This window comes from Camarhynchus parvulus, chromosome 3 (assembly GCF_901933205.1).
Source record: "Camarhynchus parvulus chromosome 3, STF_HiC, whole genome shotgun sequence".
Lineage (NCBI taxonomy): Eukaryota > Metazoa > Chordata > Aves > Passeriformes > Thraupidae > Camarhynchus > Camarhynchus parvulus.
In genome coordinates, this window is record NC_044573.1 from 4217538 (window position 1) to 4239912 (window position 22375).

The 22375-nt window shown below is 45.4% G+C and overlaps 2 protein-coding genes across 11 annotated transcripts in view; one reads left to right on the forward strand and one right to left on the reverse strand.

The window, feature by feature from the left end:
* Positions 1-20394, forward strand: part of RTN4 (reticulon 4) — a 41142-nt gene extending 20748 nt beyond the window's left edge. For 4 of the 6 annotated variants that reach the window (XM_030945980.1, XM_030945981.1, XM_030945982.1 and 1 more), the window contains 6 exons: positions 9417-9624; positions 11400-11538; positions 16397-16466; positions 17115-17161; positions 18051-18109; positions 18520-20394. In XM_030945980.1, the coding sequence (XP_030801840.1) occupies positions 9417-9624; positions 11400-11538; positions 16397-16466; positions 17115-17161; positions 18051-18109; positions 18520-18562 (566 nt within the window). In that variant the 3' untranslated portion in view covers positions 18563-20394. Of the gene's footprint in view, positions 1-2481; positions 2731-4184; positions 6216-9416; positions 9625-11399; positions 11539-16396; positions 16467-17114; positions 17162-18050; positions 18110-18519 lie in introns of those variants that run through there. The other 2 variants (XM_030945984.1, XM_030945985.1) reach the window with 2 other exon arrangements.
* The window catches only part of EML6 (EMAP like 6), an 89886-nt gene continuing 87898 nt past the window's right edge, over positions 20388-22375 (reverse strand). For 3 of the 5 annotated variants that reach the window (XM_030945979.1, XM_030945978.1, XM_030945977.1), the window contains one exon: positions 21965-22103. In XM_030945979.1, the coding sequence (XP_030801839.1) occupies positions 22079-22103 (25 nt within the window). In that variant the 3' untranslated portion in view covers positions 21965-22078. Of the gene's footprint in view, positions 22136-22375 lie in introns of all 5 variants that reach the window. The other 2 variants (XM_030945976.1, XM_030945975.1) reach the window with 1 other exon arrangement.

Below are 22375 nucleotides of genomic sequence, written 5' to 3' on the forward strand. Positions count from 1 at the left end.
TAGCAAATAGGAGGTGTTTGGGTTTGTTTGTTGTTTTTCAGTGGAGAAAAAATGCCTTGGAAACATCTGAGTCTTTCAGAAGCAGATTGGTAAAATTCCATTTAATTCACCATAAGATATCTTGATTTAATTTCATCTCATTGTACTCTTAGATTCTTTGCTTGTTCAGGTCATCTTTTATGCTACCAGGTAAATAGTAATAAATGGAGAGTTCCAGAGGGAAGAGAATTAGCAGAGCAGGAGGAGGAGGAATGATGGTAAAAACCAAACCCAATGAGTGACATTTTTCTGAAGGAAAGACACAGAGCTGCTGTGTTTCATTAGAGCTCTTGTGCCCCAGTTGAGAGGCAAAGACTTGTGCCATGAGGCTGCTAAAAGAGCAAAGCCTGGGCAAGTTCCTTCAGAGCGGAGAATTAGGGAGAAAATGGAGCATTTGGGCCAAGTTCCCAACTCTGCCAGGTAGGCACCAGCACAGAGGGAGCTGCAGGGCTGTTCTCAGTGCCCTGCTCAGGGTGTTCAGTGTGCGAGTAGGGAGTGAGTAAAGCACTCACCCTGCCAGGCAGGGCTCCGTGGAGCTGGGGTGTGCCATGACACGTGTCCACAACTGATTGTGTCTGACTGGTCTGGGGGACCTGATAATGCCACCTCCTCTCTACTTTGGTGCTCAAACATGCTCTAGAGGCAGGTGTGCTGTATCCCTGCTGAAAACAAAGCTCCCTCCTCCTGAAGTTTGGCAGTGCTGGTGCCCAGTTTATGTGCAGAGTAGGGGCCCCTCTTGCCTGAAATGGGAGATGGATTCATTCTGGGTGTGTTTGCATGGAGTGGTGAGAATGAGCACTGAGTATGCAGAGAGGCAAGAGGAGGATCTGGAGGCCAGCGAGACACTCCTGGGGGCAGTGAGGGACACTGGAGATGGGACAAACAGGGCTGGTGGTGCAGCTGCTCTGCTGTGGCCACAACAAACTCTGCTTAGAGTTGCATAAATGCACTATTTTAAGTATGAGATATAAAGAATATAAACATGAAATGAAGAGGCTTTAATTTGGCATCTTTAGAAATTTGATAATTAATAGAAAGACCTTTGAAAGCACAATGTTTTTGGCAAGTTTAGTGACAGTGCAAATGTGGAGGGGGACTCACAGGTTTTGGTGGTTTCCAGTTCAGCTTGATGACTGACACAGATTCTCAGACATATTTTGGACTTTTTTTTTTGTACAGCGCAACTTTTCACATTTGCTTGCACTGTGATACTTGAATATACACTCCCTACTTCCCTCCTATTTTGGATTTGTTTGGATTTACCTGTTGAAATTGGAACTGAAATGCACATCTTTGTGTAAGTTAAAAAAGAGATGTAACTGGTCTTGCCATCAAAGGAGGCCTTAAATTTATGTAGCAGTTGATGTCAAAACCAGGGCCTTTGGGTCTCTTTGTAGTAATCTTTCTCAATGCAAGATTGTTCTAATGAAAAGAGAAACTGTCTATTTAAGGTCTGAATTGGGTTCTCTAGCCCTCCTGGTCTACAGTATCTGGGAATGCCCTTTTCTAGTTCTTAAGAAAATGGTGTACTAGATTTTTAAGAGGCTTTGGAGCAGTCCTGGGAAGATTTTAGCTTCCTGTTGTTAGCTCCAGATTTTAAGAAGAAAATCCAAACTGGAAAAGAAATTGTGGGTTTTTTTCAGCAGGAATGGAAACAAAATGACATCAGGATTCCCACAGCTCTTCTCTTTCACATTTGGAGTTGTAGTTCACATTCCTCTCCTGTTTGTGCAATACTTCCCAAATGTTACTTTCTATATGTTGGTACTGCAAACTGTCAGGTTCCTGTTTTTATTTAATGAAGGGAACCGTTAATTGTCAGGTCTGCAGCTGCCAACAGAGAATGCTGATGTAAAATTAAAAAGAGGAAGGTGTTTGCTTGTAGGAATTAGGTAAAGGGCTGAGTAACTTTTTCTGCAGCCTTCCTTAAGAGGAGGCTGAGCAGCTCCTGAGAACTAAAGATACCAGCAAAAGGATTAATCGTGCTCTTCATGAGCCGCTGCTTTTGTTCCAGGCACAGAAAGGGTCCTTTTCTGTTTCCCTTCACGCTGCTTGTTGTGAAGGGAGAAGTGTTACAAAGACGTCTCTGTTAGTCCTCCAGCAGGCAGACATTAGTTTACAGAACCCCGAGGGGAAGCCATACATCTGGGAGGTTTGTAAACGCCTTTGAACCTCTGTTTGAAAAGCAATCTATTTAAAGCTCGTCTGGTGACTACTTTTAGCCGGGCGGCGAAAAGCCGCTTAGCGCGGCCGGGCTCTGCAGCCCTCGCTGCCGTCCGTGCAGCGGGGCCGCCGTGCCGGAGGAGCCGGGGCCGGGAGGAGCCGCTCCCGCCGTGCCGGAGGAGCCGGGGCCGGGAGGAGCCCGCCGTGCCGGAGGAGCCGGGGCCGGGAGGAGCGCTCCCGCCGTGCCGGTGGCGCCGTGCCGGAGGAGCCGCTCTCTGAGGCCGGGAGGAGCCGTTCCCCCCGGGCGCAGCGAGGCCGTGCGGTGCCAGCACTGCGTCAGCTCCACACCCCGTCAGCTGACCCGCTCCTGCAGCACCAGTGCAGCACCACTGCGGAGCCCGGGGAAGCCCATGGTTCCCTCCCTGGGCTGCAGGGCACTTCTCCCGCAGCTCTTCCCCTCTTGGAATGCATAATTGATAATCCCAGCTGGAGAGATGGACAGTCAGCCGAGCAGTTGGAAGGATAAGGGTATTTATTCTTTCACCTTCTTTGCTTATTTTATTCCTTTGAGATGCTGCGGGTTGTTTTCAGCAAATGGTGTCTGTAGCATGTATTTATTTGATTGTGAAATGTAGCCGAAGGTGTGGAGTCTTTTTGTGCCACGTGCAGAATTAGAAAAGCTGCAGGTTAAAATGGGTAAATAGGAGCAATGCAGAAGAATAAATACTTTATGTAGGTGAAATGGCTCGTGTGACACTGCAGATCTTTTTCAGTCCTACAGAGTATATTAACGAAGGACTTGTTTTGGTATGCACAGCACAAATACCGGCGTAGTCCCACTTTAGTCTGTGCTCCTTGGAAATTTCGAGATTATTCATAATCTAACAATACTATCCATTAACTGTAAAACCCCATGGAATTTGCTGGTCGTGTTTTAATGTTTTTAAGAGGAGAAATTGCATGCAGGCTACAGCAGGGTGGGGACATTTTCTCTAAAAATCCGTTTGAAATATATCCTTAATCCCGTTTGCTTTGGATCTTTCATAGTTCTCTCAAATTCTAGGTAAAACTGTGTCTGATTTTTCAGAATTTACAGCCACAATATTAAATTGTTTTAGGTAAATAAGTAGCTGACCTTAAATTAGTGTGGTGCTGACCTTTGTTCCTGTAAGCACCAATGGGAGATCTCCGGTGTAAATCTCTGTGGATCATTACATTAGTGCTCAGTGTGTTAGAGTTTAAGCCTTATTTGAATAAGTAATCTTCATACTTTATCAACAGGACAAGCTTTAAAAAAAATTAATTGTCTCTGGATATTTAAATGTATTTTAAAGGGCCCTGTTGCGCTTGGTGCTTGTGACATTTTCCTCCTTTTTGGGAATTATTGTTCAAAATCTGGGGTTTTTTATATTCTACTTGGACAAAATTGCCAGCTCTCTGAAATCTATAGAATGCTTCTTCAGAACCTAAATATATATACCAAAAAAAGTCCTGAAGGACTTTTGCAGAATTGGGTTCTTAAAGTTTAATTTTTTGCCCCTGCAGAATTGGGTTCTTAAAGTTTAATTTTTTTAGGAAAGGGCTGTAAAATATCAGGAGAAATATGATGCAGTGTTTAGTAATATATTGTTGTTGATATGTAATTAATTTAGATGTTCAGGGCTTCATACATCAGGCCTGAAATTTGTGGGGATGGGAAGAAAGAGAGGAAAGGGGGAAAAAAAAGGCTGAGGTCAGAAGGTTTTGGTAAAAATTGGAAGGCAAGTTCCCTTTTTTTGTCTTCAGGCCCAATTTTCAGGTTTCTTTTACACCCAGCCTGGCAGGGGTGGTGCTGATCTGAAAGCACATTTCCAACCCTGGAATTTGAGGCCTTGACAATAATGGAGTCTGTTTTGGTTTAAAACCCCTGAATTTCCCATCCTGAGCAGAGATCAGGTCTAAAAGAAAATGGAAGCAGAAATGAAGGGTTTGGGGGAAGCAGAAGACCCTGGTTCCTCTCCTTTTGCAGCTGCTGTTGAAGCCTGGTTTAGAGGGGCTTTTTTTTTTGTTTAGAACAAGATGAAGATACTGTGTTTCACATTCTTCCTTTCTTAAGTCAGGCTCCAGTGGCATGGAAAATGATGGGTAAAGTTCAGGGACTGATTGCACTATTCATCCAGCCCCAAAATAAATATAGAAGCAAATATTGCAACATGCTTCTTTCCATGCTAAAAAATTACAAAAAAATATTTAAATCTGAAACCAGAGAAGAGCAAAAACTGTGATTTGTAGTTGGGACTTTGCAGCTGAAACACTACTTCCTAATGAATATAATCTTAAATTTAGATTTGGTTAATGTGTTGTAGTTGAGGAACAAGCATAATGCAAGTGGTACAACCTTTGGCACTGATTAAAACCTGTGGTATTGATCGTCTAGATAGATAGGATGAAACAGGTCTACCCTGGGAGCAGCATGATTTTAATTTTTAATGCTCTTGAAGATAGGCCCTATGGAGTAATTAGTACTAAAAAGTAACATTTCTTATTTAATTTTTAATGATTTTAAGGAATTGTCAAGTTTTAATGGCTGAATATTGATATGATGGTATGGTGAACAGCACAGCTATACTTCCAGGTTATCTCAGCATTCTCTTCTAATTAATGAGAAGAAATCTCTCTGAATTTTGGTTTAACTTAGTTAACTGATGGTAAAGATTGCATAGGCAACCTTTACCATGAATAATTGGGGCTTTGGAATGGTTTTTCCAGTTGGTGCATTGTGCACACATGCAGGAGTATCTGGTCAAGTAGAAATGAATGGAAACTGTTGCTTTGGTTCAATAGGTACTATCTGGGAATTCATTTTTAATTTTTTGTTTTTTAATCTGGTAGTGTTTACCTTGTTCTAGCATGTACTTGTGAAATCTGTATCACTTTTGTGGGGTTGTGGTGCAGATGTGCCAAGCCTGAGCTATGTGTGGTGCAGCCTTGTTTTGTGCCCTCTGGCACCCAGCTGGAGCCACCTGCCCATGGCTCTGCTGATGTGCTGCTCCACAGGGATGCCTGGCCCTGGGACAGGGACAGCTCTGTTGGTGGCAGTCCCACGTGCTTGGCACCACTTGCTGTCCTGCTGTCATCACCCAGTTTCTCCAGCCAGGAGCTGGTGTTGTTCCTGGCTTGCCAGGAGACAGTCAAGGACCAAACTGGCTTCTGATGCACCTGATGAGGGCAAACAGAGGCTGCAATTTTGTGGCCCAGTCTCTGCTCCTGTTAGGATGCCAACCAGGATTTTGAATGACCCTGATGCAGGAAGCCTTAAAAATGTCAAACCCCAGGCTGTGGTGGTGCTCGACACACCAACCACGGGATGGTTGATGGCTTCTCCTGGGAGTTGGGCTGTGTGGGGTCAGCACTCGGATTCTCTGCACAGAGATCAGTAGAAACCTTGAAGATCACATCCTGTGTGAATATGAAAGTGGAAAAGGCCTCCCTGAGCATTTGTGGTTGTGGATTTTCTGCCCAGCAGCTTTTCCTGCTCGGTGACAGATGGGACATTGTGCTGCAGCCGTGCTGCAAGCTGCCGCTTCTCAGCACTGTGTCCCATTTCTCCATTGGCACGACGCTAAACTGAGCCAGGAAAGGCTCTTCCCTGTGCCCCTCGCTGTTCCTGGGAGAACATAAAGGATCCGTGCCTACCTCTCACGTCACAGAAAGGTTCCAGTGGAACAACGCCTGGAAATCGCACAGTGGTTTTCTCTCCCCTCCCCTTTGACACAAGCAGCCTTTCTTTGGCGCTGAAGCGCGGCGTTTGTTGGGCTGTAAATGCCGGCTAGAGGGGAGTTGTTGGTTGTTCATTGTGCAGCCGCATTCCGAGGGTTTAGGCGCAGGCGGCCATTGGCGGCTGTGGGAGGGCAGCGGGCGGAGGTTGCGTAGCTCCGACCCCCGAGCGCCCTCGCAGGAAGTGGAAAGCGCCGGGAGCGGAGCCGTGCCAGGGCTGGGTGCTCGCAGCACGCTCAAGATGGATGCCAAAACGGGTTAGTTCCTTTTTCCTGGTTTTCTGTGCTACACGTGAGCTCGGCTCGCTCGTAGCTCTCGCTTTTAATTGCTCTTTCTTAAAAAAATTAAAACCGAACCCCCCCCAAAAAAAAAAAAAAGCAGGGTTGCTTGCTTCAGGGGTTTTTAAAAAGAGGATTATCAGGTTGAATATATCGGACCGCTTGTTTTTGGCGTTAAAACCCGATATGACTTGCTCGGTTTTAAGTTAAATATCTGAAAGGAAAAGACTTTAAAAAATACAGCGCCAAAGCTATCGCAGCGCTTGCTTTAAAAGCAAAATGTAACTGGATGAGTTGTGCATGTAAGGCACGGATGGTACAGGACTATTTTTAGACGTGCCAAGTGACAGTTCGTGCTTACCAAATGTAGGCAGCTGTTCTTGTTTTAGAATAGGCCTGCAAGACATGCATTAATATTATTTATTTTATTATACTTCATATCGTATAAAATGCAGCTCAGAACTGTTTCCGTAAGGAAAGATGTTGCAAGGCTGTTGCTGAAAATGGGTTTGTGTTTTTTTGTGTTTCTGGTTTTGTTTTTAATCTGCTGTGAATATCTTGCGTGTAAGTTAAAACCAGAAAGCTGCTTCTAGTAATGCTTTTAATCTTTTCCTTTCAAAATAAATGCAAATAACTTGTTTCTGATCAATTAGAGAATACAGATGAGTGGCTTTATCTGCTTTCTTGGACTGCAGAATTACAAAGCAGCTTTCCAGTGACTTAAACACCGAATTTCCTTTGAGGAATTTACGATGATACCAGATCCTTATGTCATTAAACCTACGATCGTTAGCCGTTCTCCAAAAGGAACAGAGATGAAATGAGGAAAAATGTTTTATGAGCAGCTTAATTCTGGTGCGGGAGCTCCTGGCGTGGGGATTTTTCTTATTGATTACTGAGAACAAAAGACTTGATGGTCGCGAAAGGCCATTTGGCTTTTGCTGTGTGCTTTAATTCCAGCAATGTACCTTTGTTTCTGGCATTCTGGAACTGTCATCCAGATGAATTACTCTTTTTACATCCCTCATAAGTGGGATAATGCATTAATGCATGGAATTAGGGGTTTCCTATGAAGAACCCACAGCTTTAAAGCTGTGCAGAGGGGAAGGAGCAGCTCGTTTACAGAAGTGAAGCTGTCTGCAGGTAGAGGAGCAGGGCTCATACTGAATGTGTCACCTGATACAGGGGCAGCACCAAATTCGAGTGCATGGATGCTCAAGTTGCAGCCTTTAAAAATAAACACAGTTTTAGTACTTGCAGCAAATGCTCAAAAAAAAAGTTGTTTGTTTGTTTGTTTTTAAAGGTTCCTTACTTTAAGAGCACAAAATCCACTGGTTTTGGCCAGACTGGTTGTGAAGATCTCACTCAGGTGTTGAGGCTCCTTGCAGCTCAGTTTGGGTTTGCAGGTTTACAAGGATTCTTAGGTCAATCACACAATTTTGTTGATATTTAATGCAAGGCGTGCAGAGACAATATTAGATTCTTTTGTGTCTGGAAGCAAAGGAAAAACCGAAACAAAAAGTTAAATTTTGGGATTGCAACCCACACAACAGCAGATCTACGATGACTTGGTTTTATTTGTTTGATTTTTACGGATATTAAGGAAAGCTTGTGTTGCTTGGAGCCTGGGCTGCAGCGGCAGGAGGAGTTTGGATTGGAGGTGCCGGGGGAGCAGGAGCGTTGCCTCCGGGCAGTGCTGCTCTATCTCTGCCCCCATATGTTTGTGCAGTCACATGGTGGCAGCGCCAGGCCCTGATCTGGCTGGCTCCTGCCTGCTGGGATGGTTTTGGCACAGCACAGGCAGCCAGGCTGGAAGAAAGGAGTGGGATGGATGGTGCTGGAGGGATGAGGCTGTTCTTTCCACAGCACTTCTGGTCTGTGATGAACTGAAGGTGTGGGTGCAGCTGGAACCTGGCTCTGTCTGTGGGGCTGCAGGAAACTTCTGAAATGTGATTTAAACGTTGAGCTTAGAGACTTTGCATTAGGGTGGGTTTAAGTTTCTGACCATGGTTTTCATCTTTCCTGCTATGCTGTATAGTTTCCATGTTGGAATAACTGGGAAGAACATCAGCTCTTGAAAGTCTGGGAAAACACACCCCAGCCCCAGGGGCTTTGGCACGTTGTACCTACAAAAGGGTTGCACAGACTTTGCCCTACAGAGGCTACCAGGTGTTGGATGTTGGAGCATGACTGTGCTTTCATCCTGCAAGAAATACTAGACAAATTCTATTTTTTAAATGTTTTTACAGTCATCCAAATAATCTGTTTCAACCTGTGATTAATTGTTTTACAGGTAATTTTGGTGATGTTTAGGATGAGGCAGGATTACTAAATGTGCAGTGCAAGAGTAATAGGTTTCTGTAATTCATCTTGAGCTCTGTCTGCACTAGGTTATTGCTGTTAACAAACAGATCTGCAGTGGTTGTGTTAAGCCATTACCTATCCCTTGTGCAAGGGTGTCCTTTGCTCTGAACAGTGATGCTAAAAATGGCACAATATTTTGTTCTCTAATGAGGGTCACTTAAGGAAAACTAAACTTGGTTTGCAAATGAAGTCTTCTGCATTGGAGCACAGCAGATTTAGCCTGGATTGACATTTCAGGGAGAGTATTCCCCCTTGATGGCTCAGTCTGTCACCCATAATCAACATTATAAACTCCCATGGGAATGCTTCCATCAAAAGAAAACAAAACGAACTGTTAATGAGTCTTTGAGCAGTGCCTTTGCGTCTACCAGGCTTGGAAAGATATAATGGTTTAGAGATCTGTTGGTGTCTTGTTATCTGTCCTCGGAGGGAATTGGAATCAATCTCTCCAGGGAGTGACCTCCACAAAATGCCCGACAATGAGAGGAAATGAAGCACAAACTGTGGTTCTGGTGCAGAACACAGCACAGTAGCTGAAGAGATGAATTCTGACATTGCTTAAGGGCAGCATTGTTTTAAAATGTGAACAATTTCATCTGGGTAGTCCTAATAGCAGTAATACAAATAATCTGAAGTCCAGAGCTGACCAGTACTAAATAACCTATTTCTAGTTGTGCTTTCAGCTCTGGTTTGACAGGGGTTTGCAAGTTCCACTCTTGGTGACTCTCAGCAGTCGAGCAAATGATGAAAAATTACTGCCTTGATACAAATGCCAAAGGTGTCTTGTTCTAATTTCTTACCTCTTTTAAATTGTAGTTGTTGACCTCCTTTACTGGCGAGACATCAAGAAGACCGGGGTGGTGTTCGGAGCCAGCCTGTTCCTGCTGCTCTCATTAACAGTGTTCAGCATCGTCAGCGTCACAGCCTACATCGCCCTGGCCCTGCTCTCTGTCACCATCAGCTTTAGGATATACAAGGGAGTCATCCAGGCAATCCAGAAGTCTGATGAGGGCCACCCCTTCAGGTGAGATTTTTCTTTTCATTAAGCAGAGTTGTGTTGTTTTGGAGAGCAGCAGTGTTGGTGCTGCCAGAAGCAGTGGGTGACATGTGCTGTTAAGATGTTGCATAATAACGAAAATAGACTCTGCACTGAAAAATGCATTCCCCACTTTCAGATTTTCTCAGGAGTCATATAGTAAATACGGAAAAGGGACTGAGGGCTTGGTACAAGGGATGGAAAAATCAGAATAAATGTAGCAGGGTTTAAAGCATGACAAAGGGCTAGTTTAATCTTTTTGAAACTTTCAAGACCTTCAAAATGTGTGGTTTAGTTTGTAGCTGTGCTCTTCACTTGCAAGGTCAGTGACAGGGCCCAGGTACCCACTGCTGCAGAGCTGCCTCTTAAGAGGAGTTAAACCTTATTAATCTGTGTTGGAGGACTCTAGGGGTCTGTGTTTCCTGTTTCACTGCCAGCTGTGTCCCACTCTGCCTCTCGCTGTTATTAGTGAGTGAAGTGCCTCAGTCTCCTCTTGCAATCTTCAGAAAGTCCTGTTTGCCCCTCTATCTACAGCCCTCTTATTAATTTGATAGTATTCCCATCTTCTGTAAGGCAAAGCAAAATGGAGGTTTCCCTCCATTTCTCCTGACCGTGTGCAGTGGCTCCTTTTCCAGTGGAAGCCAGTCTGTGGGACAAAATTCTGGGGAAAAAACACCCTCCCATTAGGGTGAATATTCCCAGCTGATATCTTGCTTGTTTCTCATTATCTAAACAACAATTTCAAGCTTTTTTCTTAGCAAGAACAAGCAGAACTTGTTCTACCTGTGCTCCTTCTGCAGTCTTTTTCTAAAAATACTGATATTCCTAAGTAGCTTCCAGACTGTCTTGCCCAGCATACCTGGTTGCTTACTTTTTTCTGTATAGCTTCTCCACAAGAAGGATATTTTTACTTGAAAAATCCTGTGAGAAGAATTGGATTTTTGATGCAGGTCCTGAGTATCCTGTGGATGAGCTGGGGAGGGTGAGCAGATGGGAGCCAAGGGTGGATGGCAGAATGTAGCCTTGAAATGGCCACTTGCTGCAGTTACCATATGAAGTCTTTTCATTTGTCTTGGACTTGCCACAAGGTCATGTTTAGCTTTGCCTTAAATGACATACATTGGGAGCATTGTGCAGTTTTCATATTGAAAAATCCCCAAACGAGACCACTCCAAAGCAGAATCCCCCAAACAAAAGTTTGACAACTGTGAAATGAGCTCCATTTTACAGATGTGCTACACTGCTCCTTCTGCCTGCAGTGTGCACATCAGATAAATAATTTATACTTTGTTTAAAGACTCCAAATTGCCATAGCCACTGCAACTGCAGATAAGTGACAGTGGAGTGGAAAGAACATATAACCAGATAGGGTTTATATCTTTTATAAGAAGAACTGCTTTCACTAGCTGTAAGAATTATTTCTAGCAAATGAGAAATTTAGCTCATTTTGCTGTGCTACAGTGTGTTACAGCTTGATGGTAATTCCACAAAGGCCTTCCAGAAATGGATGTGTTGCTTTTGTAGGATTTGTCTCCCCTTGTTTTAGCCTGCCCCTTTTTTGCCTGGTGCAGGTGACTGAGTAAATAGCAGTGAGAAAAAACTGGTTGGCTAAGAATAGCTTAGGTTAGTTCTGTTTGTCCTTTCAGCATTCCTCACAGTGTGAAGGAGTTTGTTTCTCTACAGCACAAAAAGGAGGTTCTATCTAACCCATAAATCAGATTTGCAGCATTTTGACACTGAGGTTTCCTGGCTGTGTCCTGCAGGGCTTACCTGGACTCGGATGTGGCCGTGTCGGAGGAGCTCATCCAGAAGTACAGCAACGTTGTGCTGGGCCACGTCAACGGCACCGTCCGCGAGCTGCGGCGCCTCTTCCTCGTCGATGACCTGGTGGATTCCCTCAAGGTGGGTCTGCCTCTGTGAGGACGCTGCTGCTGACCCAGGCTAGCACAGCCTGCTGCTCCTTGCAGGATAAACAGTGCCTCTGCTTGAGTAAATAACCAGGTGGAGTTTGCTCTTGGAAGTGTTCAGCACAGGGCTGGGTATCGAGTGCTGCCTGCCATGGTGGGGTAACCGTAAAGGACAACTTGATCTGCATGGAAAACAGAAATGAGCTGTGGCTGCCTGCAGCTCCCTGTTCAGCACCTTGCTGGTGCCTCTCACAGCAGGAATCTTCTGAAAAAACAAGCTGTGCTGCAGTCTGGGCATTGGGGGTGTGTCACTGATGTGTGAGTGTCCCTCTGGAAAACCTGGCTCTGGCCTAGATTGTCCCAGCCTGCTTTGGAGCTGGTTTTTTGTTTGTGTTTAGTGCACAGCTCCCTGTCTTTAAACAGGAGTTCTTTGTCCACTTTCTGCTGGAGAGGTGAGGACTGAGTGATGCCCTTGGGTTACTGGGAAGGTGGGCACTTGTTCCAGCCCCTAGATTTGGGAGTGAAAACTGCTGGTTTTAGTGATGGGAATTACTGAAACGGGGATTGCAAATTACTCTGCCCAGTGTGAGCAGTGCTGTGTAACAGCTAGAGTCCATCCATGTAGAATTTAATGGGATTTACTGAGAGTGGCAGAGCACAACTGACCGTGAAGAATAGTAATAAATTAAACAAAATGTAACAAAAAAAACCCAACCCAAACCTAAAAAAACCCCTCCAAAGTAAAAGAATTGGCTGAAAACCCTTCAGTTTTGTTCTGGGAGAATTATATTCTTTCCTTTCAAGCTTTAATTGCCTTTCTTTGTTTTTGAAACTGGTGTTTCCTTTACCTAGTGCAGTGTGTTGTCCACTTCTTTTTCAGTTTGCTTAATCTTCTTGAAAAAACTTGCATTTATCCTGCAGTAAATCCCCTTACTTAGTGCTTTGTAAAGTCCTTTGAGTTGCTGTGGGGTTGGGGGAGGGGTTCCTTGTGAAACTGGGGAAAACCAGGCAGGCTGTCCAAGCCTTTGTTGTAACTGTGCAATAGAAACCTGCAGGCAGATCTTGGAATCTTACCCAGAGTTTGCAGATCCAGTTTCTCATTGTGCTCTAAGTTAAACACAGTTTGTGCCAGAAAAGCTGCACCTGATGCCCTGCAAGGCTCCTGCAGTGAGGCAGCTCCCTCTGGAAGCAGGAGGAGGTGTAAGGGGGCTCTGCTGCTCCTGGGGCACATTTCTTTTCTCAGGAGGGAGAGAGGAGGGGGAGTGTTGGCCTGGGGCTTGTGCAGTAATCTCCCTGCTCCTGAAGGGCTTTGCAGGAAAAGGCTTTTGAGGAGCTGGTTGTGCATTCTTTTCTGCACAATCATTTCTGTTCTACTTTTTGAGACATGATCAATAGTGCTGCTGCCAAAGTCCTGTTTGAATCTGATTATCAACAGCACAGAAAAACTCAGAATCACAAGGTCACTTGTGTTTCTGATCAAGCCCTTTGTGATCCTGCCTTGGTCTGAGTTAGGAGATTTCTCACACCATTTGTGTAGAGATCCCAACCCCTTGCAGTAAAGGGGAAGGAAGCAGTGAGAAGCCAGCTGCTGTTCCAGTGAGCACTGGTCTGAAAGCAAGGCCTTCTGGAGGAATTGTGTTAGAAGCAGAATTAATTCCAGCCAGAATGTCTTCAAGGCACTCTAATCACTTAAAATACTACAGTCCATAGGAAAGATGTGTTTATTCAGCTGAACTAATTCATTTCCCCTCTCTCCTCCTGACATTTAAAATGTTTTATGTAGGTTAATTAGTCTAATTTATGGTAGCTGGAAACAACCCTTTATCAGAAACCAGTGAATGTCAGGACAGTTCACAAGCACATGTTACTGATTTTGAAGAGTTTGTGCTCGAGGAGAACATTGGGATTCCAGGGTCTTATGTAATATAATGGCCCTGGTTTAAAAAAAAAAATATCTTGGCTTGTGTAGTTTAAACATCTTCACTCTAGGAAACCACATGTTTATGTATAATTCAAGTTACAGAGCTCTAATGTAGAAAATGTCTGCAGGTCAGTTCATTGTGTGTAATAGTTCTGACTGTAAAATCCGTCTTGTTAAGGTTTTTTTTTTCTTCTTTATTAAACAATGCTTCAGTCAGGGAAGTCTTGAAATGGACTCTAAATATTTATGCAGCACAAGGAGAAATTCCTCACTGCTCTTGAGGAGTAACTCTAGAGGAGCCCTTGCCAGAGCCCCAGGAGAAGCTGCATTTTGTCCTGGTAAAGGCTGTGCTGGCACTGGGCACTGCTGCTCTTGCTCAGGCTTTGAGGAGCAGAGCTCTGTGTTCTCAGTATTCTGTAGCAAAGGAGGGCATGGGGCACTTCTGGATTTGCCCATTTTGGCTGCCAAAAGTGGCTTCAGTCCATCAGCCACCCAGGCCTTTCACTGGTGTGCAGGTCCTTGGAAGGACCAAGCCTGGATCCTGGACTGCCTTCTGCTTTCTTTTTCTTGTCCTAGAGCTTTATTTAGAGGTGTTTCAGGGCAGGTTTTTGTGTTTGTAAAGGTCTCTGAGGTGTGTTTCAGGTAAGCTTTGTTGTGTCTGTGAGGGTCTCTGGGTTTGCATAGTTTATAAGAGAAAGAAAATAGAGACCAGTAAGGAAATGTGGGGTTGAGATGGACTCCAGGATGGATAATCCTGGGAGAGCTGCTGGAAGTGTCAGAGGAGTGCAGAGGGAGGAGCTGTGGGATCAGAGTCCCTCTCCCATCCAGTACTGTAAGTGTAGGCAGTTAAAACCTGCACATGCAGCAGCTCCTGGTTCTGCCCTGATGCTGCCCTGGACAGACTTTGGGTGGAGAGAACCTTTGGGTGTGGTCAAATGTGAACTGGATTTTGCTCTTTCTTGAACCATGAATTCAATGCTCACTAAAATAAATAATTGATAGTTCTGATAATTATTGGACTTTGGGATTGATTTGTGTCGTGTTACCCCTGTGCTTACGTAAACTCCCATTTTCTGCCCTGGGCAGAGTCATCAGCAGTGTCCTGGCTGCTGAGCTGGCTGGGTGGTGCTGAGCTTCAGGAATTGTGTCCATGGGGAGCAGGTCAGGGATGGCTGTTGGGATGCAGGAGAACCCCTGTAAACCATCACACCCTCAGGGCTCTTTGCCCAGTGCAAGCTGGTGCCTTCCTTCCCTCTCTGGTGGATGTGCTGCATGTGCAGCTGCTCCAACATGGAAATGTTTGCCCCAGTAAAATGCCTGGTGCAGAGAGATCAGCTCCAGGCTCACCCTGGCATTGCAGGGCAGAACTGGGCCAAGGAGTTCAGCAAATCTGCTTTATTTTCCTTGAGAAACCTGCCACAATCCTTTAGCTGCTAGGAATGGTGCAGCCTCTCTGAGGGTTAACTTTGTGCCTCTCTGAGGGTTAACTTTGTGCTCCTCTCTGGTGCTGCTGTGTCACATCTCAGAAGTGCTGACAGGTAAGAGCTGCATCACTTGCAGTTAATGCACCTGAATTTTAGACCACTTTTGAGTGAAGCTCTTGAAGTCAACTTGATTTTGTTGCAAGGTTCATGGAATTAAACTTGTATTGACTATCAATGCCCTTATCTTGTGGCTGGCTGTTGATTTTGTTTGGTTTGGATGTTTTACATCTTTTGATAAGCTAAAATTGGATGTTGGGATATGTAAGTTCAGAGTAGCTTGGCTGCAGGGTCCTGGCCCACACCCACACTCCTGCAACCATGCCCTGTTTTCCTTGCCAGCACTTTGTGCCCATCCTTTCCTTGGGGGTAGCTCCTGCTGATGGGAGTTTCCATCTTGGGTTGTTCACTGTGCGCAGCCCTCTCATGGTGCCTGTGCAGGGTTCTGCTGGAAAACAGCCCCACGTGCTGAGCTGACCAGGGCTGGGGGTCTCTGCTCTGTGCAGAGCAAGGAATAAACGCTGGAGAAAGCTGCTGCTCCTGGCTGCTGCTCAGCTCCTCAGCACTCCTGCAACTCTAGAAGAAAGGGCTGATTTTCCTCAGGAGGAATCCTACCCCGGAATAGAGCTGGCAGCCCTGGGTCCCCTCCCCCTGCTATAGGTCAGAGGTGTGCCTGGGACACTCCACCTGGCACTGAGTGTGGGCAGAGCTTTGTGTGGAGCTGGGAAGCAGAGCCTGTGTCCCACCAGGAGCTGCACAAACACTGTCAGCAGGGGGGGAGAATGGGGCTGAAATAGGGAGCCAGCAGAGGTGGCAGTGTGGGGCTTTAGGGGTGTCTTTGCTTCTGAGCTTGGCTCTCACCTGGAGCCAGCTTCCATGATGGAGCACTTTTCACTCCTCTTGTTCCTAAATTTTTTAACATCCAAAGTGCCTTTGGGTTTTTTTTGAAGGAGAAAAGGTAAATCAAGCCCACCCTACCCAATTACCTTCCAGACAGGCTTTTCCTGATGTGTCAGAGCCTCTGCCTGGTCTGGTCAGAGCGTGGCTGGGCAGGTGGGTGGACACTGGGGTGAGACACACACAGGTGTGACCTCCCTTCCCTTTGGCCTCTCTTAGCCTGCCCTGTCCCCTCTCTGGAGGATGGGAGGCAGGAGCTGTGTGTTTGCCATGGAGCTGGCAGTGCCCAGGGAAGGCACAGGGCAGTGTTTGGGCACAGGGCAATGTTTGGGCACTGCTGACTCGGGCTGGATTCAGCCCCGTGACTGCACACACGAGGCCCCATATCCCATTACTGCATCCTTGAGCCCTCTCATCAGGCAGCTCTGGTTTCAGGAGCTGCACAGGGCTGAAGTGAAGAGCACTTTGGGGCTGTTTGGATGGGAATTTGTGTGTACAGCAAGTGGGATGTCCTGGGCACAGAGTGGTGCTGATGGGCTCTTTTTCCCTTGCAGTTTGCAGTGTTGATGTGGGTGTTCACTTACGTTGGTGCCTTGTTCAATGGTCTGACATTACTGATCCTGGGTAAGTGTTTGACTTGTTACACACCTGGCACACCAAATAACCTTGGGGAGGCACTGGGGTCTGGTCACTGGGAGGCTCATCCTGTAGCCTTAAGATGTTGCACTTCTAAGTTCCTTTTTTTTGGATAATACAACAGAACAGGTAATTTGAGTTGTGTTGTTGAATTCCTTGAGATTGCTGATTTTCACACATTACACAGTTTCTAGGCAGGTTTGTTGTGCTTGTCCCTGTCAGGCTTAGCCTGCCCTGAATGTCATGGCTGTGCTGGGACTTAGGAGGAGCTGCAGGATCTGCTGTGGCTGTGTCCCACTGCAGGATTTCATTTCTAATATCCCAGAGCAGGCTGGCTTTTGGTGTCAGAACCAACTGATGCCTGAGCAGCCTTTGGGAAGAATTTGCATGACCCACTGTGCAAAAGTGACCTGTGACCAGACTTTACTGTACTGTTGGTGAGACCTGGAGAACAGCTCAGGCTCTCCTTAGTAGGGATTATTGAATTTTCTGGCCAACAATTGGTGCTTGGGGCTTAATTGTTCATTTTTCTTGGACCTTTTTGCAAGACATATCAAGGTGTGGAAACCAGTCTTTGTTCTGTCTGAACACCATCCCTGTTGTCAATATTGATACATTTGATGTGCTCTTTTCCAGCTCTGATTTCGCTCTTCAGCGTCCCTGTTATTTATGAGAGACATCAGGTGAGTGTTTAATAGAATTTATTAAATGTTTCATAGAACCAGCTTGAAACAAAACCAGAAACAAATAATTAAAATTAATTTCAGTCTTCTGAAATATTTAAAGCCTTTAAAATAGGCCTTTACCCAGGAATCAGGGCCAGGGAGCACTAGTTTAGTTTGAAGTTCAGACTGTGCATGCTTTCCCTTTTCCTTCTTGGTGGAAGAAGAGGTTTTCCCAGCAAACAGTTCTGGGAAGGGCCTGATGAACTTGGAGGCCTTTTCTGCTGGTCCAGCTTTGGTCAGGACTGGAGCAGCACTAGGCAGGGTGTGTTAATCCTGCTGTACCTCTTGGGCTTGGTATTCAGGATTGGTTTCCCAAAGCTCTGTGGAATTTGTAGCCCTGGCAAAAACAGGAGGTGGGAGCTGCTTGGCCCAGTCCAGGGCTGCTCTTGGGGAGAGATTCCCATGTAAAAGGAGTAGGGAGGAAGGAGCCAAAATAAAATACTTCTGATTAAATTATGGCCAGGGCTGTCATGGGCAGGTCACTGCTCAGGAGGGGGGAGCCAGCTCTGGCTTAGCCCTTCGTCTCCCCTTTCAACAACAAGGCAGCCATGGGGGCAGGAGCAGATGGCAGAGCCTCATGGGGTCCTGCCCAGGCTCCTCCTCCACAGGGAAAGGGGCCCTGGAGCCCCAGGGCAGGAGCAGGGCCAGTGTGTGGGACTTATCCCGAGCTGCTCAATCCCCTGGCTGGGCTGCAGCCTAAGCTGGTTACCCAGCCTGGCCCAGCTAAGCAGCTTTGCTGTTCTGTGGGGCCCACAGGGGCCCAGCCCTGCACCCACAGAGTTCTGTGGGACTCAGCCAGACTGCAAAGGAGCAGCTGGGCTGTAACTTCTTTCTGCTTCAATTCCAGGCCCAAATCGACCATTACCTGGGACTTGTGAACAAGAATGTCAAAGATGCCATGGCAAAGTGAGTTGGTTTGGGTTTATTTATTTTCCTTTGTGCTGATAACAGTTCCTGGCACATGTGGCACTCCTGTCTAGGACCAATGTGTTCTTCCATGTGCCAGGCCAAGGAGGGAAAAGGTCTCTAACTCTGGACTGGTTAGGAAATGAGCTCCTTTATTGCTGATGCTCTATTGAAATGAGCCTCTGTTATTTCCAATAGAAATCTGTGTGTGTGAACCCATTAGTGATAGCTGAGCCCCTCAGCAGGTGCAGTTGAGGGGGGAATGAGAAGTTCAGCAGTGTCATTGGGCTCTGAGCACAAAGCTGTGTTGTGAGGGTTCTTTTCACATGTTGCTGTTTGTAAGATTCTGTTTAACCTTTCCTTTTTTGTTACTCAAACTTAGCTTTGTCTTTTTTTTTTTCCTCTTGCAGGATCCAAGCAAAGATCCCTGGGTTGAAGCGCAAAACTGAATAAAATAAACCTGAAGCAACTTATCAATAGGAAAGAAAGTTCATCTTTTAAGGGGGAAAAATACTCATTGGATTTACATGGGGAGGGTCAGGGAATAGCAAACCCCTTGACATTGCAGTGCAATTTCACAGATCTTTATTTTTTAGCAACGCAGTGTTTGAGGAAAAATAACTGTTTTGACTGCCATGTGTTTCATCATCTTTAAGTATTGTAAGCTGCTATGTATGGATCTAAAACTAATCATCTTTCCTTATCCTGTGTGCAGCACTGGCTAATACAAACGACTGAGACAGCTGTACATTTGCTTCATCAGAGGTAGTTCCTGCTGCGTGCCGGAGGTGTAGAGCAGGTGGGGCAGAGGAGAACACTTCCCAGTTTGTGCACTGTGTATGGTCTGTGTAGATTGATGCAGATTTTCTAAAATGAGATGTTTTAGAAGAATATACCAGTTTAGCAAGTTTTGAAAAATCTTGCCTTTTTGGTATGAGTATAGCTGTATTGTGATTTTGTTTTATCAATTGCCAATATATATATATATATATATATATATGTGTTTCACAAAGCTTAGATCTTTCAGCTGCTCCACAGTGCTTTGTACTTCAGAGAACTGACTGAGGCCTGGACGAGCTCCAGAGCACACAAGCTTGAGAAACTAAAAAGTCTCTGTAAACACTGGCATCTGTTGGAAACAACAAAAGAGAAATGAACAAAGAACCTCCACACAGAGTAAAAGAAACTTACAGCATACACTTTGTTGCACAAACGTACAGTAGTTGATTTTGAGCAAATAATTCTCCAGCTTTCAGACTCTGATAATCTGTGGACCGAGTATCTAATGCTGCAAATGTTGTTTGGAAACTTAAAGCCCTGTCCTGTTATGCAAGAAAATGATAAGTGAAAATTTATACACTTGCAGTTTGAGCTGTACTGAACTAAGTCTGTGGAATGCATTGTGAAATGTAAAAAAAAAAAAAATCCCAACAAAAAAGGAAAAAAAAAACCAACCCCAAAACCCCAAGTATCAATAAAGCTTATAGACATAAAATGATACCAGTATTTGGCTTTCTTGAGGCAAGTTTAATATATTTGTGTTTATTTGAAGTTCCTTGTGATAAATTTCCATGGTCCATGGTGATGGCAGTAGTGTCCGACTAGAGCGCGGTGCAGGGTGGGTTTGTCACGGTCCCTTTTCTTCCTCTGCAGCCTGAAGGAGCTGCTCAGGGCCACCTCCAGTGTCCCAGGGAGCTCTGGAAGGGTGTTGGGCTCTTGGAGTTTTGAGACAGGAATGGTTGATGCCATTTTCATGTTTGAAGGAAATAAGTCCCAATAATCTTTCCAGGTCAATGTGTTGATTCTGATTTAAGAGCTGGACATCGAAAACTTGTGTACAAATTTATTTGAGATGCAGATTTTAACTGAATGGCATCTTGACCATTGAAAAATAGAAATTCATGCATTAATATTTCATTTTACAGTAAAATACAGCATTACTTCTGAGCATTTTATACAGGAAGCCAGACCATAGAAACATACAAACCATAGGTAAGTGTTTTCCTGACAGACACTATTGCTTGAAGATATTTCTCACATCACTCTTAATTCATTCTGCCACACAACTGGTTTTATTTGGGATACAATCAACGTGGAAGGAAGGCAAACATGAGTGGTTACAACACAGGCAGAGGTGCTCACTGCTGGCACCACCTGACAGAACAGGATTTGATCCCGAAGGTTCTTTGAGAAAAAGACTGCATAGGGACTCGCACTGTGTATCTGACAAACTGCTCTGCTGTATAGTCATATAAGGCATTAATAAATTCAATTGTAAAAAAAAAGGTGATTCTTTGAGGTTGCTGAAGCACTTTGTGTGTTGAACAGACAGGAATCCACTCCTTTAATGGGATGTTTTTGCTACTTTTCTGTGCAGTGGGCAGCAGAAACGGACTGGCAGGAAGGTTCCAGAGTTCAAAATCCTATTGTCCTGAACTGGGACTAAAGCACTATTGCTTTTCAGAGACTAAATGTAAGTCTAAATGTTTTATTTTAGCCTTTATTTCTTTTAATTAAGAAAGATAATTTCAAAGTATGGATGTTGTTCCATGCCCAGAATCTTGAATAGCAAAATATGCATTTAAGATATTTATTTTTAAACTTTCTCCAATTCCACTGTCCCTTGAGTTTTTGGTTGACAAAATGTTCTAACAAGTAGTGAAGGCTTTGAGTTGCCTTTTGGGAATATCTGTCCATGGTTCCACTTTTGCACGGAGGCAGCTCTCCTTTGATCTCAGCTGTCCCCCAGGCCAGGACAGGGGCCTCTGTGGGGTGAGGGAGAGGAGGCCAGAGTCACCCATGATGAGCTTTTCCCAAAAAGAAAAAGCTGCATTTCCTGGTATTAGAGGATTTATGTTTTACTTACAAGCAGCATGGACTGGCTGGAGGGCACACAGAGCCCTGCTACAGGGACATTCCAGGGATTCCTTTGGAGGCGTAGGACCCCCCTCCAGAACAGGAAATAGGGAGTGATGGAGGCTTTCCCACCAGGCCAAGATCCTGGCTGGCCACTGCCTGTAGGAGTGTAAAGCACATTTTCCCAGAAAGGGGAAGCATGCAGGAACACTTGGGGAATGACTCCCTCAATCTTGGTGTTAAAATGTCTTGAACCGAGTCTGTCCAAGCCCTCTCCTCTCACTCACTGTTGGAGTTCACCTTGCACTGCTGGCTGCAGGAGCAGCTGCCCAGTAGCTGGAATGCCTCACTTAGGCCTTCTGACAGCACACAAACAGTGGGGAATTCACTTGTGAAGGTATTAAAAAACCAAAGCAGAAAACAGGGATCATGTAAGTACCCAGCTGGAAAAGGTGAGAATGGTTTAGCCCTCCTCTGGGTGAGAGTCATAGCACCGTGTGTGGAAAGCAGGTGGGGGGAGGCAAGGCTGCAGCCCAAACTACTAGAAAATTATTCCAAGGCACTTCATGGATAGAAAAGTCTGCCAAATATATATATTTAAAAATAAAATGGACTTAAAAAAAAGGGATACTTTACTCCTTCAATTAATGAAAGCTGAAGGATTACCTCCCCCCCTCCCCAGCCTGCTCGTTAAATGCTCCCAGCTTTACTGAGTGCACCAGATTGGAGTCTTAAGCAGGTGTGGTTAAAACCCACCCACTTTCTGAACTTTGTTCAAGCCACAAATTTGAAAATTAAAGGGCCCAGCATTTTGTCAGTATTTTCTCCCTTTTCAGACATGGTTTGAACAACACAGTATTAGGCAAAAGCAGCTTTGTGAGTGAACTGTTCATCCCTTTGGGATCCCCAGGTTACCCTTCAAACCTCAGCTTCCTTCGCAAGGGTGTTGGGCTTTCCAAGGCCAGCTCCCATTCCCTCTTGGTAAGTTGGGATGAGTGATCTGGAAATGTCAGCCTGCAGCAGGGCTGGGATTCCTGCAGCCAGGAGGGCATTCCTGGCTGTCCTGGCCAACTCAGCCCTCGCTGGGGCAGGACAGCAGCAGCCAGAGGCTCCTCAGAGGCAGCGCCACACAAACACACTGGGGAGACAGGAGGGACAGCAGGGATTGGCCTTGGGCACAGCCCAGTGAGACAGGAACAGAAAATAAACACTTTGGGTGTGTGAAGTACAGACTGTGTGTGTGTGTGTGTGTGTGTGTGTGAAACACGCTCTGTGCACAGTTGCTCTGTCTGCATATATGCAATGTGTGTGCATTGTGTATGTGCATGTCTGCAATGTGAGCACTATGTGTTGTACGTGCATTGTGTGCACAGTTTATGTGTGACACTGTGTGACACTGTGTGTGTGCAC